A 19748-nucleotide genomic window follows, 5' to 3' on the forward strand; every position below is an offset into this window, starting at 1 on the left:
TCTTCAGTTATACCCTGCTGTGCTGAGCGGAGGTGCGCTATGCGGTGTCGTGCAGAGGTCGGCATGACTCGGCTGTTTATTCCTGTCTGTTATTGCTCTGCTTACTCATCTTAACTGTTCATCTGAGCCTTTATTCCTGTTTACATAAATTTAGCTTTTGAAAGGTAAGACCAGGACTGTGAAGAAGCTGATGACATCTCAAAATGTTATGCTGATTTTTACTTTCTTGGCCCATGACCTACATGGCAGGCAGCTTGCTGGTCAGTCACATCTGCTGCTGTCTATTGGCAGGACACAGGACATTGGCAGGAGGAGTTAGGAGTAGACGCGAGATGCAAGTCACATGCAGGGCATTCAGTTTATAAACCCTGAGGCGTGTGCCAGGGAGAAGGCAGGCATTGTAGTCTCCGTCCACTCTGATCGTCCATCTATCTGTTTATTTCGGTCTTAGATAGAATAACCAGCAGCTTTCAGCATGCTGCATGTTTATAAACAGGACCCCTCCTGTGAATTCATACGAGGCTGTGCCAGCGTACATGTAGCAGCAGCCAGTTAACTTGCCTGCCTGAAGTGCAAAACTCCAGTTGTGTTAAACAAAAACCACTCTGTGATGAGCCCGTCTCCAACTGACTAATTCAAATAAGGCCATGATTTAGCAGCACACACAATCTCAGTTGGTATCTCACCTGTAAACCTGGGCATACTGTATGTGGGCGGCTGTGGCCCAGTGCAGGCTTGGCTGTCTTTCATCAGGTGCTGCCACACGTCATAGTGTCACTTTGTCTCGACCCTGTGGATAATGGGCCATTTCATTGTTTGCTTTGTCCGTAGATTTTAAAGATTAGATTTCACAAGAATTAACGTCCAGGGATTTAAATACCAACTAGATTATCATTGAGGAGGAGGGAAGGAGGAACATGCATTGTGACATTTGCTCCAAAAACGAGAGCATAAAGTGAACTTGTAAGAGGATACAAGCGCAATCTGAAAGAGACGTTTATGTGCAGAGCCAAGAGCCGCAACTTCAGCTAGAAAACGGGACAGGAAACGCTATGGGGATGGAAAATTGCTTGCCAAATATTGGGACATTTTCATTTTCTCAGCATCGTCCCAAACTCTGATGACTTCCAAATCGTAAGGAGTGTGTGTTAGTCAGCAGGAGTTCTCTGCAGATATTTGTCTCTGACTTAATAACATTATGGAACACCAAAGGGCCAGGTTAAGAATGGTATCCCTGTATCTTGCAATTTTGTATTCATCCACCTTTCTAAACCTGTTTTATATTCCTCTGTGTCTTAATTATGTGGTGATAGAGAAATCAGACACTATTTCATCACAAGATTCCTCATTGAAGTGTAAGAAGGTCCATGCTGTGCTTCTGTGGGCTTCATCTTACAGTCCAAATACAGTTTAGGCCACTGATGTCTGTCTGTCTGTCTATCTACCTACCCACTGTACCTATCTATTATATAGTGCAATTCCTGTCTGTCGATCTATCTGTCTCTATATCATACTAGCCATTCCCCGCAGCTTCGCCTGTGTAATAGTGAAAAAGGACAGTGAGTTGGGCCCTACCCAGCTCCCCACTCCTAACGTCCCGCTTCCCTCTCCCCTCGGCCCACAACCTCTGTCTCGGATTACCACGAATATATCAGTGCCGCAAGTGAACAATAATTCTTAGATCGACTGGAATCAACTGGAATGTTCAAGCAAATTATAGAAAATCTAAATCCGTTAAGTAGTTCTCTCGTGAAAAGCAGACAGGCGTTGGATTTTATATATATATATAGTGCCATTCCTGTCTCTGTCTGTCTGCCTGCCATGAAAAGTTATTTGCCCCTCCTAAGATCTTCCATTTTTGCATATTTTGCACAGACCTGAGTGGGCACACAATGCATTGTTTAAATCATTACCTTCTTTATTCATGTAACTGTTATCCAGCACCCCTGTCATGCACCTGAAAATATAATTATCCAACTCCCCATTTTTAGTACTTGGTTATAGCATCTTTAGCACAACAATCACAATTACCTCCTTTTAATTTGATATCAGACTTTTAGCCCACTCATTCGGACACATTGGTAGGTCTGCAAGCATTAACAGCTCCTCTCAGCATTTCTTTTGGTTTCAGGTCAGCACCCTCTCTATGCCACTCCAAAATTTGAATTTTCTTCCTTCTGAGACACTGGGTGGAGTGGTAGGTTTGAGGCTAGGGATCGTTGCCGGTTTGAATCCCGTAAACGGCAGAAGTGACTCTACTCCGTTGGGCCGTTGAGCAAAGCCCTTAACCTGCAATTGCTTTTGTCCTGGGTATGACATTAATCTGCATCCAGCCTTGTAAGCAGGCACTCCAACTTGCAGGGTAAATTTGGGGGTTGGTGGCAGGATTGGCACTTCAGCCACTGTTAAAAAAAACTTGCACTGTTCCATTGTGGTGCTGAGGTGTCACCCACTGCACCCAGGCCCCAATCCAGGGGATTCGTCGTGTGGTGGATACGGCAACGTGCTATCAGCGCAATCTCTCTCTCTGAGACACTCAGTTGTAGGTTTGCTTTTGTGTTTTGGGTCATTGGGCTGCTGCATAACCCAGTGGTGCTTCAGGTGGTGACTCGACCTTCACTTTTTAAGATCCTTAAGAATATTCTGGTCAAGTGCATAGTTCACGGTTGGTTAGTGACAATCCCCACACGTTGTCTCTTTTCTCAGCCCTTTATACCGTATCATATTTTCACTCTGATCTCATCAGCTTTATACCCCTGTGATTTACACAACCCAGGATGCCTCCCTTCTCCTCATATAGCCACAATCGCACACTTTCTCCAGTGATCGGGTATTTTCACTTTACAATAGACATCTGCTCCCATAACAAATCTATTCCTTCCTTTCTTCCTTCCTCCCTCCCGTGACTCTTCCCTGCTTCATTCGATACCCCAACTTGTCCAGTTGCCTTCCCAGTCTTCATTCTTTCCAATACCTGATTGACTTCTTCCCTCTTGGATTTCCCTCATTTAACATGTTTCCTACATTTTATAAATATTACTTAGACAGTGAATGGGAGCTGTTCTTATCGGTTTGATTTGGGTACATTTTTTTGTTGCTTTCATCTTGAGCCTTTGCTATTTATTTATTTCAGGTATTTGCTGCTGGAGTATGTGAATTTCCCCTTGGGATTAATAAAGTACTCTATCTATCTATCTATCCTATCTATCCTATCTATCCTATCTATCTATCTATCTATCTATCTATCTATCTATCTATCTATCTATCTATCTATCTATCTATCTATCTATCTATCTATCTATCTATCTATCTATCATATAGTGCCTTTCATCTATCTATCTATCTATCTATCTATCTATCATATAGTGCCTTTCATCTATCTATCTATCTATCTATCTATCTATCTATCTATCTATCTATCTATCTATCTATCTATCTATCTATCTATCTATCTATCTATCTATCTATCTATCTATCTATCTATCTATCTATCTATCTTGCCTACTATACTAAAATTAAATTCTATCTATCTATCTATCTATTCTGAATGTCTTCTCATTTTCTGGAGTTTTGGTCTTCCTTATACTTCATCCTGCACTTTTGCTTTTGCCACTGCTCTCTTCATAGCACTCATTACACCTGCCTGTCTCAGTCTTTCTATTTTTTTTTGTATAGTTCCTTTCATACGCGTCCAACCTGTTTGAAACATCCCCAGTAGTACTTCTGTCAGTACTGACAACCCATAGACTTTGTTATGGCCAGCCCAGTGATGTTTGGTGGATTTTTGTTTTGTTTGATATTTTAGATCCAGTACCAGCTTACCCATCCTGGCAAAGGGACAACGTGGACAATGATGAAGCCCGCCTCTCTCCGCAGGCTGGAGGGCGCCTTATCCGTCAGCTTCTGGACGAGGAGAGCGACCCCATGCTCTCGCCACGCTTTTATGCTTTTGGCCAAAGCCAGCAGTACCTTGAAGACACAGAAGTGCCGCCCTCGCCCCCTAATGCACATTCCTTCATGAGGTGAGGTTTTGAACCCCATCTATGTTTGGTCGGCCACATTCTGAAGGGTTTTCTTTATTCTGAGTAATGATGATTAGTATGTCTGACAGTGTGTCACAACACTGTTGAAGGCTGCTGTGTGGCAGTTCTCTGATTTAATAATGTAAATTGTAACCTTGATTGCTGCCATTGAGAGCCCTGCACGTTCAGGTAATGACCATTTTGATTGTAACTTGTCCAATAAATCACCTCGGGAGGCAGATTTATTAACTGGCAAGGAAATGGAAGAGACGAGACAGCCTCAGTACCTGCCAGAGTAGACTTCAGTAAATTGGCATTAGCCCACATAACCTGAATAGACTAGAGCATGACTAGAGTAAGCGGCCTAGCTGTGAGGCCTGCAGCCTACCTGTGCCAGCACAGAGTGCTTCTGAAGAGCCTCGTGTAACGAGAGACCAGGAGATTTGCGTAGCTAAATAAACAAATCCTCCATATAGAGAACTAGCTGGATACTGGCACTACCCGGGGTGGAATAAAGTGCAGGTGCAGCCACTAAATAACTGTCTCGATGAAACCCAACTACAGAGCTCATTAAATAATCTCTTGTTATTACTGTAATATCTGTTCTTTATGCAAGTGATCAATCTCATTGTTTTGCTTATAAACTTTGACCTGAATAATCTCATCTACTTCCCTTATTTGCCAGGAGTGTTTTGTGTCCTTAAAGAGTCGATGGCACACATGCCCTGCTAATCAAACAGTTGTACTGATTGCCATGTGTTCACAGCAGGCGAAGAAGCTCCTCTCTGGGCTCCTGTGAAGATGACCGTGAAGAACTGACATCTGCACAGCTCTCCAAAAAGATACAAAACTTAAAGAAGAAGATCCGCAAGTTTGAGGAGAAGTTTGAAGAAGAAAGAAAATATCGGGTATGTGTGAGCAGGCAGAGAGGTAAATGGTACACCTGGTGACACTACTACTACTACTGCTACTACGTGACTGGGAAGGTATCCACGTCACCAGAGCTGTGTCTGTTATTCCACGCCAATGTTAGTCTGTCAGCAAATGAATAATGAGTTAAGTCTCTCTCGACATTTGAAGGATAAGTTCAGTGTTTTTAAATTCAGATTATTCTCATAACCTTGGCATTCATTTCTTTTTCCTATAAGCATAAAATGTGTACATAATAATAATGATCATACTTTCATCTTTCCCCACTTCTGTGTGGGGTTGATGTGCTTGATGAACCTTCTCCATTCAGCTCGGTCCTGCACCCCCTCCCCAGTCTGACCCCCTTTTACTTTATCCATTCATCTCTACTGTGGCCTCCCTCACTTTCTCTTCCTCATTCCCATCACTCTTTTGCCCACATATTCCTTGTGTCACCACATCACATGTCCTTAATGCTTCAGCCTACTTTCCTACACTTTTGTAGATATCTCTCCCACTTTTGTACCTCTGATTATCTCATTTCTTATTCTTGTCTTTTTTTGTAACTCCACACATATCCATCTCAAATCATCTAACTTCTCCTGCTGCACTTCCTTTACTACCCATGTCTTGGCTCCATACATCACTGTCTGAAAAACTTGACCTTTAAACTTTGCCTTAATTCTTCAATCACACAATACCGAACCAATACCTTCTTCCAATTGTTCTATGCACACTGCACTCTGTGGCTTATCTCTGCATCTAATTCCCCACCTTGGGCCACCACTGATCCTATATATTTAAAAATTTATCCACTCTTTTCAATAACACTTTTTCAGTACCTCACATATTATGTCTTCCTGTTTATCCTCAGTTCTCTATCTTCCAAAGCCCTTCTCCATTCTTCCAACTTCCTCTTCCACTTCTTCTTTTCTGTTGCTACACAACACAATGTCATCAGCACCAGGCGGATTGCTCATTTATCCCATAATCCAACACATCCATAACCAGATCAAAGAGGGAAGGACTTCAAGAAGATTTGTTGTGCAGATTTCCTGTAACTAGGATCTTGTCTTTTACCATAACACGGCTTTTAACCTGAGTCCTCACTCTCTCCATATTCTGGACAGTCTTCACACACTTCTCTGGTATTCCTTTCTTCTTAATGACTCTATAAAACTATAAATGTCTTTATAGAGAAAAAAGAGAGAGATTTGCAGTTTTGGCCAAGAAGAAATGTGAAACCATGACCTTACAACTTACTGCACTGAAGCCAATAACCTTCCTGTGCCCCAGTATATGTCTTGAGATTGCACACACATAAGATTTGTGATTTTGTATAAAGTATATGGGTGTGGTTCCACCATTTTTAAATTGTCTAGCTTGTCCCTTCTCCTCATTCCATCTCTACATACGCAACAAGTTTTTTACACTCAGCGGACTGCTCACTGGTAGCCAGCATTAATAATGCTGAACTTCTGATTATACTTTAATAATGGAAACTGTAGATACTCACATACCAGCTATTCAGAATTACAAAGACAAGAATGTACTAAAGTGCTACAGACACAAGATTATGGTACACCACAGAAATCCCATTTGGCTGTGCACTGAGGCATTGGGGTCCACACACAGACCAACAGGGCAGGCGCCCCCCGATGGCTTCACCAACACCTTTTCCATCAACAATCCAAGCTTCTCCTAGTTGGACTCCCATCCAAGTACTGGCTGGGCCCAAAGATGCTTAGCTTCAGCTGGATGACCTGTTTTGAAGTGCTGGAGAGCATGGTGGCTGGCTAAAATTAGAGATGAGCAACATTATTAGCATGAAGCTGAATTTCCTGATTCTTGCAGAACTCGTGGTATTAACACAACAAGAAAGCCCATTTAGTTCCTGTCTGGAAGTATTTTCCGTGCATTAATTCCAGATGCGTCTGCCTGTTATGTATTGTTAAAATTGCAGTCTCTAGTGGCATTTTCCTATGGAGGAGACCCAGTAACGTCCATCATGGTGTGTTTTAGTGTGTGTATGTGCGGCGATGTGACCGAGGTACATAAATAGAACTGATTTGACTGGTCTGCAGCAGATTAGGTACATACAAGAACACAGACAATCATGAAAGTGTGAACATGGACTCGAGTGGAGTTGAGGGAAGAATGAGTTGTGCGTTTCACAATTGCAAAATAAGTTTTAGTGTCCCATTTCGGGAAGCTGTGTGCAAATTGAAGTTTGCCTATTTTGCTCATCACTAGTGGTGACTGTTTCACAAATACCAGAAAAACCTTCTGCGGTTTTCCTCTACAAGTAAATACAACCAAGGCTTTGAATTTCATTAGACTGTTGGTGAGGATGGCTGATAAAGCCATTATTTGATCAGAGTATCCCTTATTCTGTTTTTTTTTCCTCTTCAATAGCCTTCCCACAGTGACAAAGCAACAAACCCGGAGGTTTTAAAGTGGATGAATGAGCTTGCCAAGTTACGTAAACAGCTCAAAGGTAAGCCTTTCTGATTATGATCATGTCCAAATTAACAATCTGAAGGATTTTTGTGCGCTTTGCATGTAGCAGATAGGGAGGATATTACTGAAGTGATCTTTTAGATCAGGGGTGGGCAAAGTCATTCCTGGAGGGCCGCAGTGGCTGCAGGTTTTTGTTCCAACCTAATTGCTTAATAAGAAGCACTTATTGCTCAAGTAACACTTCTGCTTCATTTTAGTTATCTCCCTCATTAAGATTTTGAACCCTTATTGCTTATTTAAGTCTTAAACAGCTGCATTCTCGGTTTTTAATTGCTCCTTATTAGCAATAAGATGCAAATGACAAAAGAAACCAGCAGTTATCCATTTTGCTTGTTACCCTTTACACCTGTGTGTATTTATCGTGCACTATTTGGTTTAATTAAATACTTGGAAGGAAAGAGAAGAGAAAAAAGTGAAGGATTGAGAATTACTCATCCGTTTTACACTTCAAAGTATTTGAATGATATCCTTAGAATGGAAAAAAAATATAGGATTTGAGAATGACTTGACATAGCAGAGTTAAAGCACTAACAAGCTATGAAATTAAATTATTGGCAAGGATTGTTTTCTAATTAAGCAACTGGGTTGGAACAAAAACCTGCAGCCACTGCGGCCCTCCAGGACTGACTTTGCCCACCCCTGTTTTAGATCAGTGTTCCCCATCCTTTGAGGTGTGATGGCCCAGTTTTTCAGGCGCCACTGTGTTCACAGCCCCCTTTGCGAATTTAGCATGTTAGTCTGAACAGGGGAGGTGGGGTGGTTCCTCTCAGTGAATCGAACACGATTGTCAAAGCAATCATCAGAGTGTTAAATGAGTCAAACGCAGTTATCAATTCTTTTCCTTCTTGATGAATCAAGTACGATCGACAGAGCAGGGGTTGGGCAGGTTATGCAGGGATGGCCGCAATCCACCTGCAATGCTGCCACTGTAAATCGAGCACGATTGTAGGAGCTAGTGCTGGGCGGTATGACCAAAAGTCTATATCACGGTATTTTTCAAAATTATGCCAGTTTCACGGTATTCAACTGTATTTTTTTCCCATTCATGAGTGGATGTTAACCACATTTTCCACTGCAGTTACTGCAGTAGACTGGCTAAGAATAACCTATTCCACTGTCATGAGAATTGTACAAAAAAACATTTGAATGTGCACACAAGTATTAGTACAGGTTTGCATGGCCCCATAAAGTTTTCAAGGGGGTGGCACTAATGAAGAGAAGGAATCACATTGCATGACAGTTGCAGTCAAAATATAGAACCATTTTATTGAACAAATTTTGCAAACCACTTAAACTATAATTTTGACAACATATTTTCAACCATCCAAAGAGGCATTTAGACTTAGTAAAATATCCAGAGGTGCTTGTCAAAAGTTGTATTGCACTGAACATGTATTAGAAAAGGAATAAATAGTAAATATGTTTCGTAAACCAACTACCCTTTCTGTTAATGTTAACAATCTCAGTCCACTGACACATCAGCTGTGTGAATTGTAATGCCGTTGGTTATCTCAATCCACCGCTTGCTTTTTTTGTCGTAGGCAGTACCTCTAGCAAACGCATCTACAAGTGACGTCTGACTCGAGTGTCCTCTACCTTTTTCAGTTTTACCTGAGGACGTGGAGGGTGCAAATCTTGGTTCCATACATTCATGGTACTCTAAAGCATGTTTGTGCCTAAGGTGGTGCAGCAAATTGCTCGTGTTGCCACCTTCGGCGACAACTTTAGCTCAACGGCATTTGTAGTAAATAGTTGTTTGGTCCATATCCGGCCTTTTAAAACCAAAGTATCTCCAGACAACAGACACCGCTCCTTTTTCCAGCGAAAAGTTCTTCTGTGTCATCATGTTCAACTTTATCATCTGCTACAGCTTCAGTTTCAGAATGTTCTCTGTCCATTTTCACCGCTTAGTACCTCCACTAAGGCATGTACTCCGTTGCATGCGTGTTTAGCGGTGTAGCAATGAAAAAGGTGCCCCCTTAAACAGTTTCCCGCTGCGCCACGTTCTGAACGTTGTTTAGGCTATTTAAACTGGTGTTGTGGTATAAGAAAAATCCATTTCATAACATAAATAAAAAACGGTTTTCGGTATGAACCGGTATACCTCCCAGTACTAGTAGGAGCAGTGTTGGGTTTTGTCCAGGGTCAGCCAGGTTGGGAAACACTGTTTTAGATAATACTTTGTTGTCCCAAGAGTTTATCTTTTTACAGAACCATTAGAAATATTACAATAAACAACAACAAAAACCTTCCCAAATACACACCAGACCACATTTAAAAATAAATGGCTGTAAATGTGCTGGCGATGGATCACCCAGACTACTGGTCATACTTACGTAGCTCTTAGCAAATGAACAGCGGTGACATTTTACATGACTGGAACTGCAAATGGATTTTCTATTCACATACAGCAATCGAGTTAGTGGAAAACACAAAGAATCCTGTAGGTCAGTCTTAACAGGGTGGGCAGCTCCGATACCGGTGTGGCTTTAAAAAGTAAACCAAGTGGCAGCAGTGGCATGTGTACAGCTGAGCAACCATCTCTTTTACAGGACTTTTGCATTTTAACTCCAGCAGTGCGCTGCACAGATAAATATGGGCAGTCACTAGAGAGGTGTTTTAATGCCAGGGGTTAATGTAGTCACATCATTGTCATCAGACTAAAACACTAAAGTTCTTTATAACAGTGTGGTGTGTCACCACCTTCTCTCCTCTTTTTACTGGGTCATTACAATTAGCCAGTGTGGAGACTAGCTGTGATGTGCTCTGCTGGAGACGCATATTAATGGCAGGTGTTTCAAGTGTAATCCAGCTGAATTCTATACACAGACAATCATTATATGAAATGCACATTAAAGGCGTCTGTGAAAAAGGTAAGGTCATCACTGGCCATATGTAACATGTTTTGAATATTGAGAAAGTGGGCTGCTTTATAAAGATCCCTGAGCTGGAATGTGTCCACAGACATTGAGTTTGACACTCCTAATATAATCAAATATGTATGTTTATATAAAAGGAAAATGTGTAGAACAACAAAAGACCAGCATTTTAGTCTGTATGATTGTACTGGCTGAATCCACCAAGGGACAAACTGGTAGAGCAAACCTAAAGGCTCAAAATTTTGTGACTTGTTCTGGGGCCATTGAGAACAAGAGTAGTAGAAGTCCAGCAGGGCATGATTTTCAGGGCGCTGGTGGACATGTGTTACTAACTTTGGCCTGCTGCTTTTAGACGTATTCTAGCTGATAACGGAATTTGTTGATCTTCACAGAGGTGAAATTAAAAATCTCTGAGGAAGACCTGCCTCCTCAAACACGCCAGCGTAGCAACACCCTTCCCAAGAGCTTTGGCTCCCAACTAGACAAAGAGACTGAGCGCAAAGCGGAGACGACAGAGAAAGCGCCTAAACCCACTGTGGAGTCCACACTGGAAACTGTCCAGAAAAAGCTCCAAGAGAAGCGCGGAGAAGCCAAGAGACCAGAAGACATCAAGGTACAAAGCCCTGACTGCTCCTTTAGACGGGAATTGTGCATTGCCAGCTGTCATCCTCCGTTCATTTAATGAAGAACGTGGGGCAGAAGTAACGGGATCAGCTTATTTATTCTTATATTTGGCTTTTAACTCCATGTCTCGGGGTGTGGCCTCAGTATTATTTATTTATTTATTTGCAACACAAGCTGACATATACTGTTGCACCTTTTTTGTTAGCACATGTTGTGTGTTTTTATTTTTACGGTTGTATATACATGAACAGTTGCCCACGAGTATGAGGCCATGTTCACAGACTGCTTTTTAAAGCTTTCACAAAGAAATTGCACAAAAAGGATGCACTTAACTCTTTCAGGGCTAACTTTTTTTTCCATTTCCTCCCAGGTCTGAATATTTTCCCCAAAAACTCAGTTTTCTAAAAAGCATACAAAGCAAACACTATAAGTATTTAACATTAAACATTAGCTTTCTAAGATTGGCTGTAACACTGCTTACAGACTTGCTACATTCCTGTTTGTCTAACCATTTATATTCTGAAAGGCACTATCTGGACAAGAAGCAGCTACCTGCCTTTCGTTTTTCATTGCCATATCACTTGCATCAAAATTGGAGTTTGATAAGTCAAGAGACTGATTCAGCAATAATATGAAAAAAGCAAAGAAATTAATAATGCCCACAGAGTATTTTGCTTTGCACATCTGCTTTGCTCTTTTGCCCGACGTCAACGCCATTCTAGACGTTGTTTACTCCACACTCCTCACGCACACACAGGGATTCGATGTCAAGTCAAAGGTTCTAACAGTCCTCCTAGCAAACAGGGTCTGCCTGTAATGTGGTAGTGGGTCGACGTCTACAGCTGATTATTACCCACTGCCCCTGGATATCAACTACAGTCAACATCCAACCCCTGCTGTCAACAAAAGTCAACGTCAGCCCTAAAAGTGTTAATGAAGTGTATGTAGAAAAGTGCTCTGTTGTGCTTTTTTGTTTCATGATCAGATGTCAGGTGGGTATGTCATGCAGTGCTCGTTTCACTGAGCCATACTCGAGGTGGAGGTCCAGCACACCATTGTTGATGGGATAAACTGAACACAAGACAAACTCCAGAGGTGGTGCATATTAGTAATTGTGTGCAGCATTGTGAGCTTGTTAATGGAAATGTGCTACAGTTGTGAAAGGGTACAGACAGGAGGATACGTTTTCAGGCATCACCACACGTTTATTTCTACAACTATTATTTACAATGTCCTATGTGCACCGCCACCAAACACCCCCCACAGTCTCTCAACAGTCCAGGCTTCTCTTCTAAGCCACCTCACTTTCCTTCTCACACTTCAGGCCTCTCTCCGCCCACCTCCTTCTCCGATCTCGTCCACCTCCTCACCCGACTCCAGCCTTGATTGTCGGGAGGTGGACCCTTTTATAGGCAGCCGAATGCCGACCACACCCAGCCACCTGTGACACAGTTTATAGGAATAAATTAAATTGAGCAAAACCGTTTTTTAATTCATGAGGGTAAAGTCAAAACCATAATGGGCAATGGCTGACACTCACCGTTTGTTGTCTTACAGGACATGACGCGGGAGCAGATTGCTGCAGAAAAAGTTGCTTTACAAAAGGCTCTGCTGTCTTATGAGAGCATCCATGGAAGACCAGTAAGTGCTACCTTGCTTTGGCACCTGCTTCTTTAGGTTTGTCTGTAACAAAAAAAAAAAAATCATTACAAAAGGAACATCATGACAGTAAGTTCCAGTGAAACAAAATTTAAAGGGTCAGAAACACGATCAATTCTGCATATGACAGAAACAATTAAGTTTGAAACAACAGGAAAGCTCCCAAGCCCATCCCGATCAGAGAGTTACTCTCTATGAATGAATTCAAAATAGCCTCTGTGTGTCTTTTGTATTTCTTCAGCTTCATTGATGTTATTTTATTGATTTTGTACATTAAGGACCTCATTTCACCCTTCAGGTTATATCTTGTTTGTCTGTTTGACAATCACATAAAAATGGCTGAACAATTTTCACAAACTTTTGCGTGTAGGTTGCTGTTGGTCCATCTTAAGGTACCAACTATATGGCATTTTTTTTAAAAAAAATTTGTTGGGCAAGTACACAATAACAGGATTGATAAATCTTAACTAAAGTTTACTGACGGTGCTGTTTAGGAAACACAATTACACAGTTTTAGTTTAACGTCAGTATTAGAAATTAGTACATTAGAGGGTCAGCTCCAGTTGGACGGTTGGGAGACAAAGTCAGAGAGGCGAGATTGCGTTGGTTTGGACATGTGCAGAGGAGAGATGAGGGGTATATTGGGAGAAGGGTGTTAAGGATAGAACTGCCAGGGAAGAGGAGACGAGGAAGGTCTAAGAGAAGGTTTATGGATGTGCTGAGAGAGGACATGCAGGTGATGGGGGTAACAGAGCAAGATGACGTGGACAGGAAGATATGGAAGAAGATGATCCAGAGGAGACATGCTGGGTATGCTGGGTGAAGGGTGCTAAGGATAGAGCTGCCAGAGAAGAGGAAGGTTTATGGATGTGGTGAGAGAGGACATGCAGGTGATGGGGGTGACAGAGCAAGATGGCGAGGACAGAAAGATATGCAAAAAGATGATCTGCTTTTGCAAGAAGAATAATATTTTACTGAAAGACACTGTAACAGTGTAACTTTCTCCAGTCCATTTAGTCCAGTTCTGGGACATGGAAAACTGGAGTGTCTACTAACGCTCGGCAGAACACAGGGACAGGGCACTGTTCACTCACAGGGCCTATTCTTGCACCAAGAAGAAATTGAAATCAGCAATTATGTAAGGCTACATTCACACTGAAGCTAAATGTAGTTCAATCCTAATATTTAGCTTGTATCCGATTTTTGTGTTTGACTCTTAAAATTAAATTTTGCAAGCGATCCCAAATCTGATGCGAGTGTGAGCAAATATCCATCCTGAACATTCCCTGCTTGCACAAATTAGTAAAAACAAATTTGCCAGACAAATGCGACCTAATGGACTACCATGAATAACAACAGCGTGCTGTGTGCTTCAGTTTCAGGTGGCTATCAGTGCAAGGCTTCTGGGAATTGGTCAGCTTGTGACAGCAAGGAAATAGAAAATCATAGCCATTAGTTTGCGTTCAGTTGTCACTCCCATTTCTGTAAATAGAAACTCGTTGACACACAGCAGAGAGAAGTCATGACTGGTGGGAGCAAAATGTGGACTCTTTGGATCCAGAACTGGCTTGATAAATTTGAAATGTCCAGGGGGATGCTGGATTGCTTATGGCAAACGTCCTGTATATAATAATCTTTGAGGAAAACATAAGTTTAAGGTGTCAGAAAACGTGTGGCAGTTGAACAGCTGTGGGCAAAAATGGCGATTGAACCCATTTAAAATTAAATCTACAACCCAGTAAAGACTGGAAAACGTGAAGGGGTCTGAATACTTTCTCAATCCACTATACAGTAATTGAGGCCACAAATAATCATTAATGCTCTCATATCATTGTGCTGTTGTTTATTTTCATATTACACTTATTTATTTGCATATTTATTTTGTTGAGAATATTCCTCCTTACACAAGTGCCATTTTGGTGCCACATAGAGTACACCATGTAAAGTTTTACAGCATCTGTCTTGAAGGTGCTCTACGAAATATTCAACTTGGCATCTTCAAAGTGAGCACATTAATTCATCACTGATAGAAGATCAGCTGCTTGTAGCAAACCCACCAGTGAGGGAAAACTGCCGAAGAGAGGCCAGCCATTGCTAATAATTGCGTTATTGTGTGCCCTGCTGTGGATGTCGAGCCAATGTCTCGATCTCCTGTTGTTTGGCCATGGGAGATGCCACTGGTAGAGATGAAAGACACTTGGAGCGTCGGGCACAGGCCAGGAGTGCAGTTCCAGTCGCGCAGACACTCTTCAAGTGGGGTCTCCAGGTAACTGCCCCGGTCCCTTAATATGTCACTCATCTGTCACGGCTCCGTCCCCATCCTCAGCTGCTGTGCAGACCGTACCTAAGAGGTCGGGCATTATGCTACTCTATTACATAAATATTTCTTGATTGACATACATAGATTGTGCTCGCTTTAAAACGTATAAAATCAGTTTCCTGATTGTGTTTCTTTTTTTATTTTATTAATGCGAAGGTTATGAAGAGTGAGCGGCTGGTCATGAAGCCCCTATATGACAGATACCGCTTGGTCAAGCAAATCTTGTGCAGGGCGTCCACCATTCCGGTAATCGTAAGTATCTCTTTTGATGTTATCGTCATTGTTTCTTAAAGTTGTGCAGCACAAAGATAAAAGGCTTCCTAAATAAAGCCGAAATCTGATTTGAGGGTTAGCTGTTTTGTAATTCTTAGTGCTGTCTTTTGAATCACATGACCCCCCCCATGCTCCTGTCCTGTTTTTGATATGCTCCCTGCTGGTTAATTATGATGGAGACTCGAATTTGCTGTATAAAGTAAGACAGCAGGAGTCGCCATTGCAAGCCATGTCTCCCAAGTGGTATTTAGGGCGTGTTGTGTTGTTTCCTTATCATTTTTAAATTACTGTGATCTCTTAGTTTTTCAGGAAACATGGGGGATTACCTTTGAACCTCCTCCTTAGAGGCTCCTCATAGGTGATAAGCCACTGTTGATGATTAACAGAGTGCTGCTACTCCCTTCCCTTTGCTAAGTGTGGCTGTTCAGGCCTCAGATCAGTGCTGTGCGGGGCTGTGTAAGTGACCAGAGGCTAACGTAACCTGCTTGTTAACACAGGGCTCACCCTCCAGCAAGCGCCGAAGCCCTTTGCTGCAGCCAATTATTGAGGGCGAGACGGCATCTTTCTTCGAGGACATAAAGGTGACGAAGGCCTGCTGCCACACTAATCAGTAACTAGCAGAGCTGGCTGATCTGCCTTGATTGCAGTCTCTTGATTTCCTAGAATCTGCTCTGTAATCAGTAGCTAGCTGCTCGGTGTAGGGGGCGCCGTAGTGCCTAGAGGTGCAGTAGTGTTGCTCTCGCCCCTTCACCCCATCTGCATGGTTTTCGGAGGATCCGTATTTCAAGTGGTTTTTTTTTTTCTGCTTGCTCCTGCACACTCACGTCTGGGCTCCAAGTTCAACAATAAAGAAGTGCTTTCATTTCAGGCCACACTGCAAATGCATGTACACCATTTTTGGGGAAGAGTGAATCTGACTCGGGTCAAACTTTACACATTTATAAAAAGGAATGATAAAGGCATGTTGTGATACCCTTTTCTATATAACTGTTTTTCTCTGCTTACCCTCGAGGGGGTGCCACTCCATCACAGAAGCCATATCCTCACCTTGGGACAGGTTAGTTCAGCCAGTTAGCTTAGTATTGTTTGGGTAAACCATACAAACATGGAGCACTGCACAGAAGTGTAGTGGTACGTATTTACAGGAGTGTGTGTGTGCGCCTGTGCCTCATGTGTACTTTATTATTCCAGAGCTCTTCTTCGAGGTTGCTCCAGGTTTGAATAAAATTGCTGAAGTGACCATGAGATTATCAAATACCAAGCATCTTCAATAAAACATATAAATAAGGCTGTGATGGACCAGCACCCTATCTAGGGTTAGTTCCTGTCTTAGGCCTGTTGTTGCCAGGATAGGCTGTGATAAACCTGAACTGAAATACTTGGGTGGAAGTTTGTACAGTAAGATGCAAACCAGTGATAAAGTAAGTGCTACTGCTGCAATGGTCCTGACTATACAAGCATTTGTCAGGAGGGCCTAGGCGGATCAACCAGTTGGAGAAGGGTCTAACTGCAGCCCGCAATGCCTATGATATAGATCACAAAACACCCTTTGAGTCCGATCAGCCTCCCATAATCCTAATCTTAACCGTAGTGTAACTGGGCACATTTTGTGTGTGACGACGTGGGCATTACATGATGTTAGGGTGATATGTGACCTACGTCATAGGTATTGTGCGATGCAATTATCCAGCTGAAAAACGCCCCAAGAAGTAACACACTTGTATTCTGTATCTTTGCTCCATCTCACTTGCCAACTCTGGACTAGAAGTAAGACAACAGCCATTCCTGGGCTTGGCTTCTGGGCCAGTTGTGGGAGAGACCCCCGGCCACAGTGCTCTCTAGTGGCTATTGGCTTCAGTGCATTCTCGATTCCTATGTTAACAGGGGTCTCCAAGTCCACATGTTGTGTACCACTATGGCTACAGGCTTTCATTCCAACCAGTTTCGCAAACCAGTGGGTTACTCTCATGTCTCGTCAAGTCTAATTGTTAAGCTGGCCTTTTTTCTATTCTAATTCTGCATTCAGAAAACTGCTCTAGACATTTGCATTTAAAAGAAATGTGTTTTCTCTGTTATAGTTTTAAACACGCTTTTTACCATTTTTATTTCAATTCACCTTATATCAGTGGAGATTACTCTTTAAATTGTATTCAATCTAAATAGTGACAGTTACCGATGAGCACACTGAATGCTAAAGCAGAACCGCTACTTCCATGTTACATTCATTTCTGTGCTAATCTACTGTATAATAAATAAACGGTAAGGTGTGTGTGTGTGTGCCCATCTCTCTGAGCAATCTGATTGGTCAGTTTGGCTTTGGTAAGAGGAAGTGTGAGTGTAAAGGCTCGTTTATACTTCACGCTTGGAACGCGTGCGCATTATGGCTGTCACACGTTCCCCGCGTTCATTTGACGCGTCCTCCGAGCAGGTCCTCGGAAATTAATGCAACGTTTGCAGTACCAGCAAAAAGTCAGGGGGCGCAGTGTGATAAAAGTTGGAATGTGACATCAGTGTCTCTGGTGACTATCTGCATGTGACAGAAAGCCGCTTTGCAGATCCTACAGGGTTGATGTGCGCGCTTCGATGTTTGATGTGGTGAAGCAAAATGTTTTTCAGTGCAGGCATATTGGGGGGGTTTGCTTTCCCCACACTGTGTGGATTTGTCTTTTCTTATGTGGCTTCAGTACTTTGCCTGATCAGCCCCAATGTTGTGTGTGCACAGAAAGAAGCAAAAACCCTACATGATATCCAAAAGTAGGCAATGACATGCAAGTTGTTAGCCATCATTCAGTAACAAAAGGGGTGAGGAGATGTGTACTACTAAAACAGATAGCACGGTGGTGAATTTCCTCAAAAATCCTAATTCTGAAAATTTTTTTTGGGCATAGAAAACTTTACATTGGTGGGGTTTGTACTTTTGTGGTGCCCATCGCTAGTCAGGTAGTCTGTCACAGCTTATACATATGTTTGTAAAGTCTGTGTGTGATACCCTGAATGGGTTACATATAAATAGATTTAAAATATTCTGTATAAGCCACATATGCACTGTTTATATTTCTATTATCATAGCTGCTTGTTGCAGTTCAGGATTGTGGACTTCTTTGTATTATATTCTAGTTATACTCACTTACACTGGCACTGACTGTCAAGATGTTGCATTGTAATTAGCCCAAGCAAATAAGCATTTCACTATACTCTGTACATGGCAACAAAGACCCTATAAACCCATTATAGAGCACCTAGTACGTTTATCTATCAGATAGATAAATAGATATGATATCTATCTATCTATCTATCTATCTATCTATCTATCTATCTATCTATCTATCTATCTATCTATCTATCATATAGTGCTTTTCATATCTATCTATCTATCTATCTATCATTTGTTATATAGTGCCTTGTCTGTCTGTCCGTCTGATTTCAAATCATGGTGCCATGGAGTGGCGATGTGTTGCATGTTAATTAGCCCAGGCAACAATGAACTTCACCTGACTGAATAACATGACAATAAGAGTGCTATAAACCTTTATACAGCACCATTCACATGTATGTGTCTCTGTATTATATAGCGCCTCCTATCACCAGTTAAGGGGCCAGGGAGTGATGATGTGTTGCATGGTAATTAGAACATGCAAGGCAATGTCTAGGAAGCTGCAATTAAATAAAATGTATTGTTGTTGTTGTTGTTCTTAATTTCACTTGACCCAGGCAGATAGAACTATATTTGTCCCTGGGGGTAATTTGGCTTTTTTTAAATAAAGAAATACATCAATAGATGGATATGCAAACTAAATATGGTCTGAACACACACCGGAATTGACTAAAAAGAAAGAAAATTCAAGAAAACTTCTGACTTGGCAGTCCTAGTCGTATTGAGGCTCTGTACAGATGTGTTGCTGTTGGTATAAAGGACCACCAGTTGTGTTTGTTGACACACTTGTAACCTGAAAGTCCTCAGTGTGCATAATGGCACTCAGTTTTGCCTTCATTCTCCTCCTCTACTACCTCCAGGGGGTCCCTTTAACTGAGCCTTCCCTTTTAATTAGCCTTGTTGGTTTGGTGGTCCAATCTTGAAGTGATGTTGCCAGCCCAGCACACCACACTGGCCATCACAGAGTTGTAGATTTTGTGAAGGACGTCACTCCCCAGATTAAAGAAGAGCAGTTCGCTATGGAAGACGAGCCTGCTCTGCCAATTCTTCTGTAGCTCCTCTTGAGTTCTTGAGACCACTTCAGCATGTCATGACCTACATGTACAATGTGACTTCCTTACACACATGACAATATGGACCCCCTAAACCCAGTGAATGTACTACCAAGGAGATTAAACTGCATATCTAACAGCATACATGCATTGTGTTTATGTACAAATTCATTTTTAGTTGCATGCATTGGCTGTATTTAGTACTAAACCCTCCATTTTTATAACTTTAAAATCCCCATTTACAGGATTTGTTTGTTTTTCTCTTACCATACTTTTTTTTTTAACAAACAATTTTGTGCATCGCTTGGAGAGAAAGCAAAAATAACCCACAACTTA

At 41.9% G+C, this 19748-nt stretch overlaps 1 protein-coding gene across 6 annotated transcripts in view; it reads left to right on the top strand.

Moving 5' to 3' along the window:
- Positions 1 to 19748, top strand: part of fam13a (family with sequence similarity 13 member A) — a 242902-nt gene that overhangs the window by 208410 nt on the left and 14744 nt on the right. For 3 of the 6 annotated variants that reach the window (XM_028802748.2, XM_051928116.1, XM_051928112.1), the window contains 7 exons: positions 3806 to 4022; positions 4789 to 4930; positions 7347 to 7428; positions 10723 to 10943; positions 12512 to 12595; positions 15090 to 15185; positions 15704 to 15787. In XM_028802748.2, coding sequence (XP_028658581.1) covers positions 3806 to 4022; positions 4789 to 4930; positions 7347 to 7428; positions 10723 to 10943; positions 12512 to 12595; positions 15090 to 15185; positions 15704 to 15787 — 926 coding nt within the window. The remainder of the gene's footprint in view (positions 1 to 3805; positions 4023 to 4788; positions 4931 to 7346; positions 7429 to 10722; positions 10944 to 12511; positions 12596 to 15089; positions 15186 to 15703; positions 15788 to 19748) is intronic. The other 3 variants (XM_051928113.1, XM_051928114.1, XM_051928115.1) reach the window with 3 other exon arrangements.

This window comes from Erpetoichthys calabaricus, chromosome 5, assembly GCF_900747795.2.
Source record: "Erpetoichthys calabaricus chromosome 5, fErpCal1.3, whole genome shotgun sequence".
Lineage (NCBI taxonomy): Eukaryota > Metazoa > Chordata > Cladistia > Polypteriformes > Polypteridae > Erpetoichthys > Erpetoichthys calabaricus.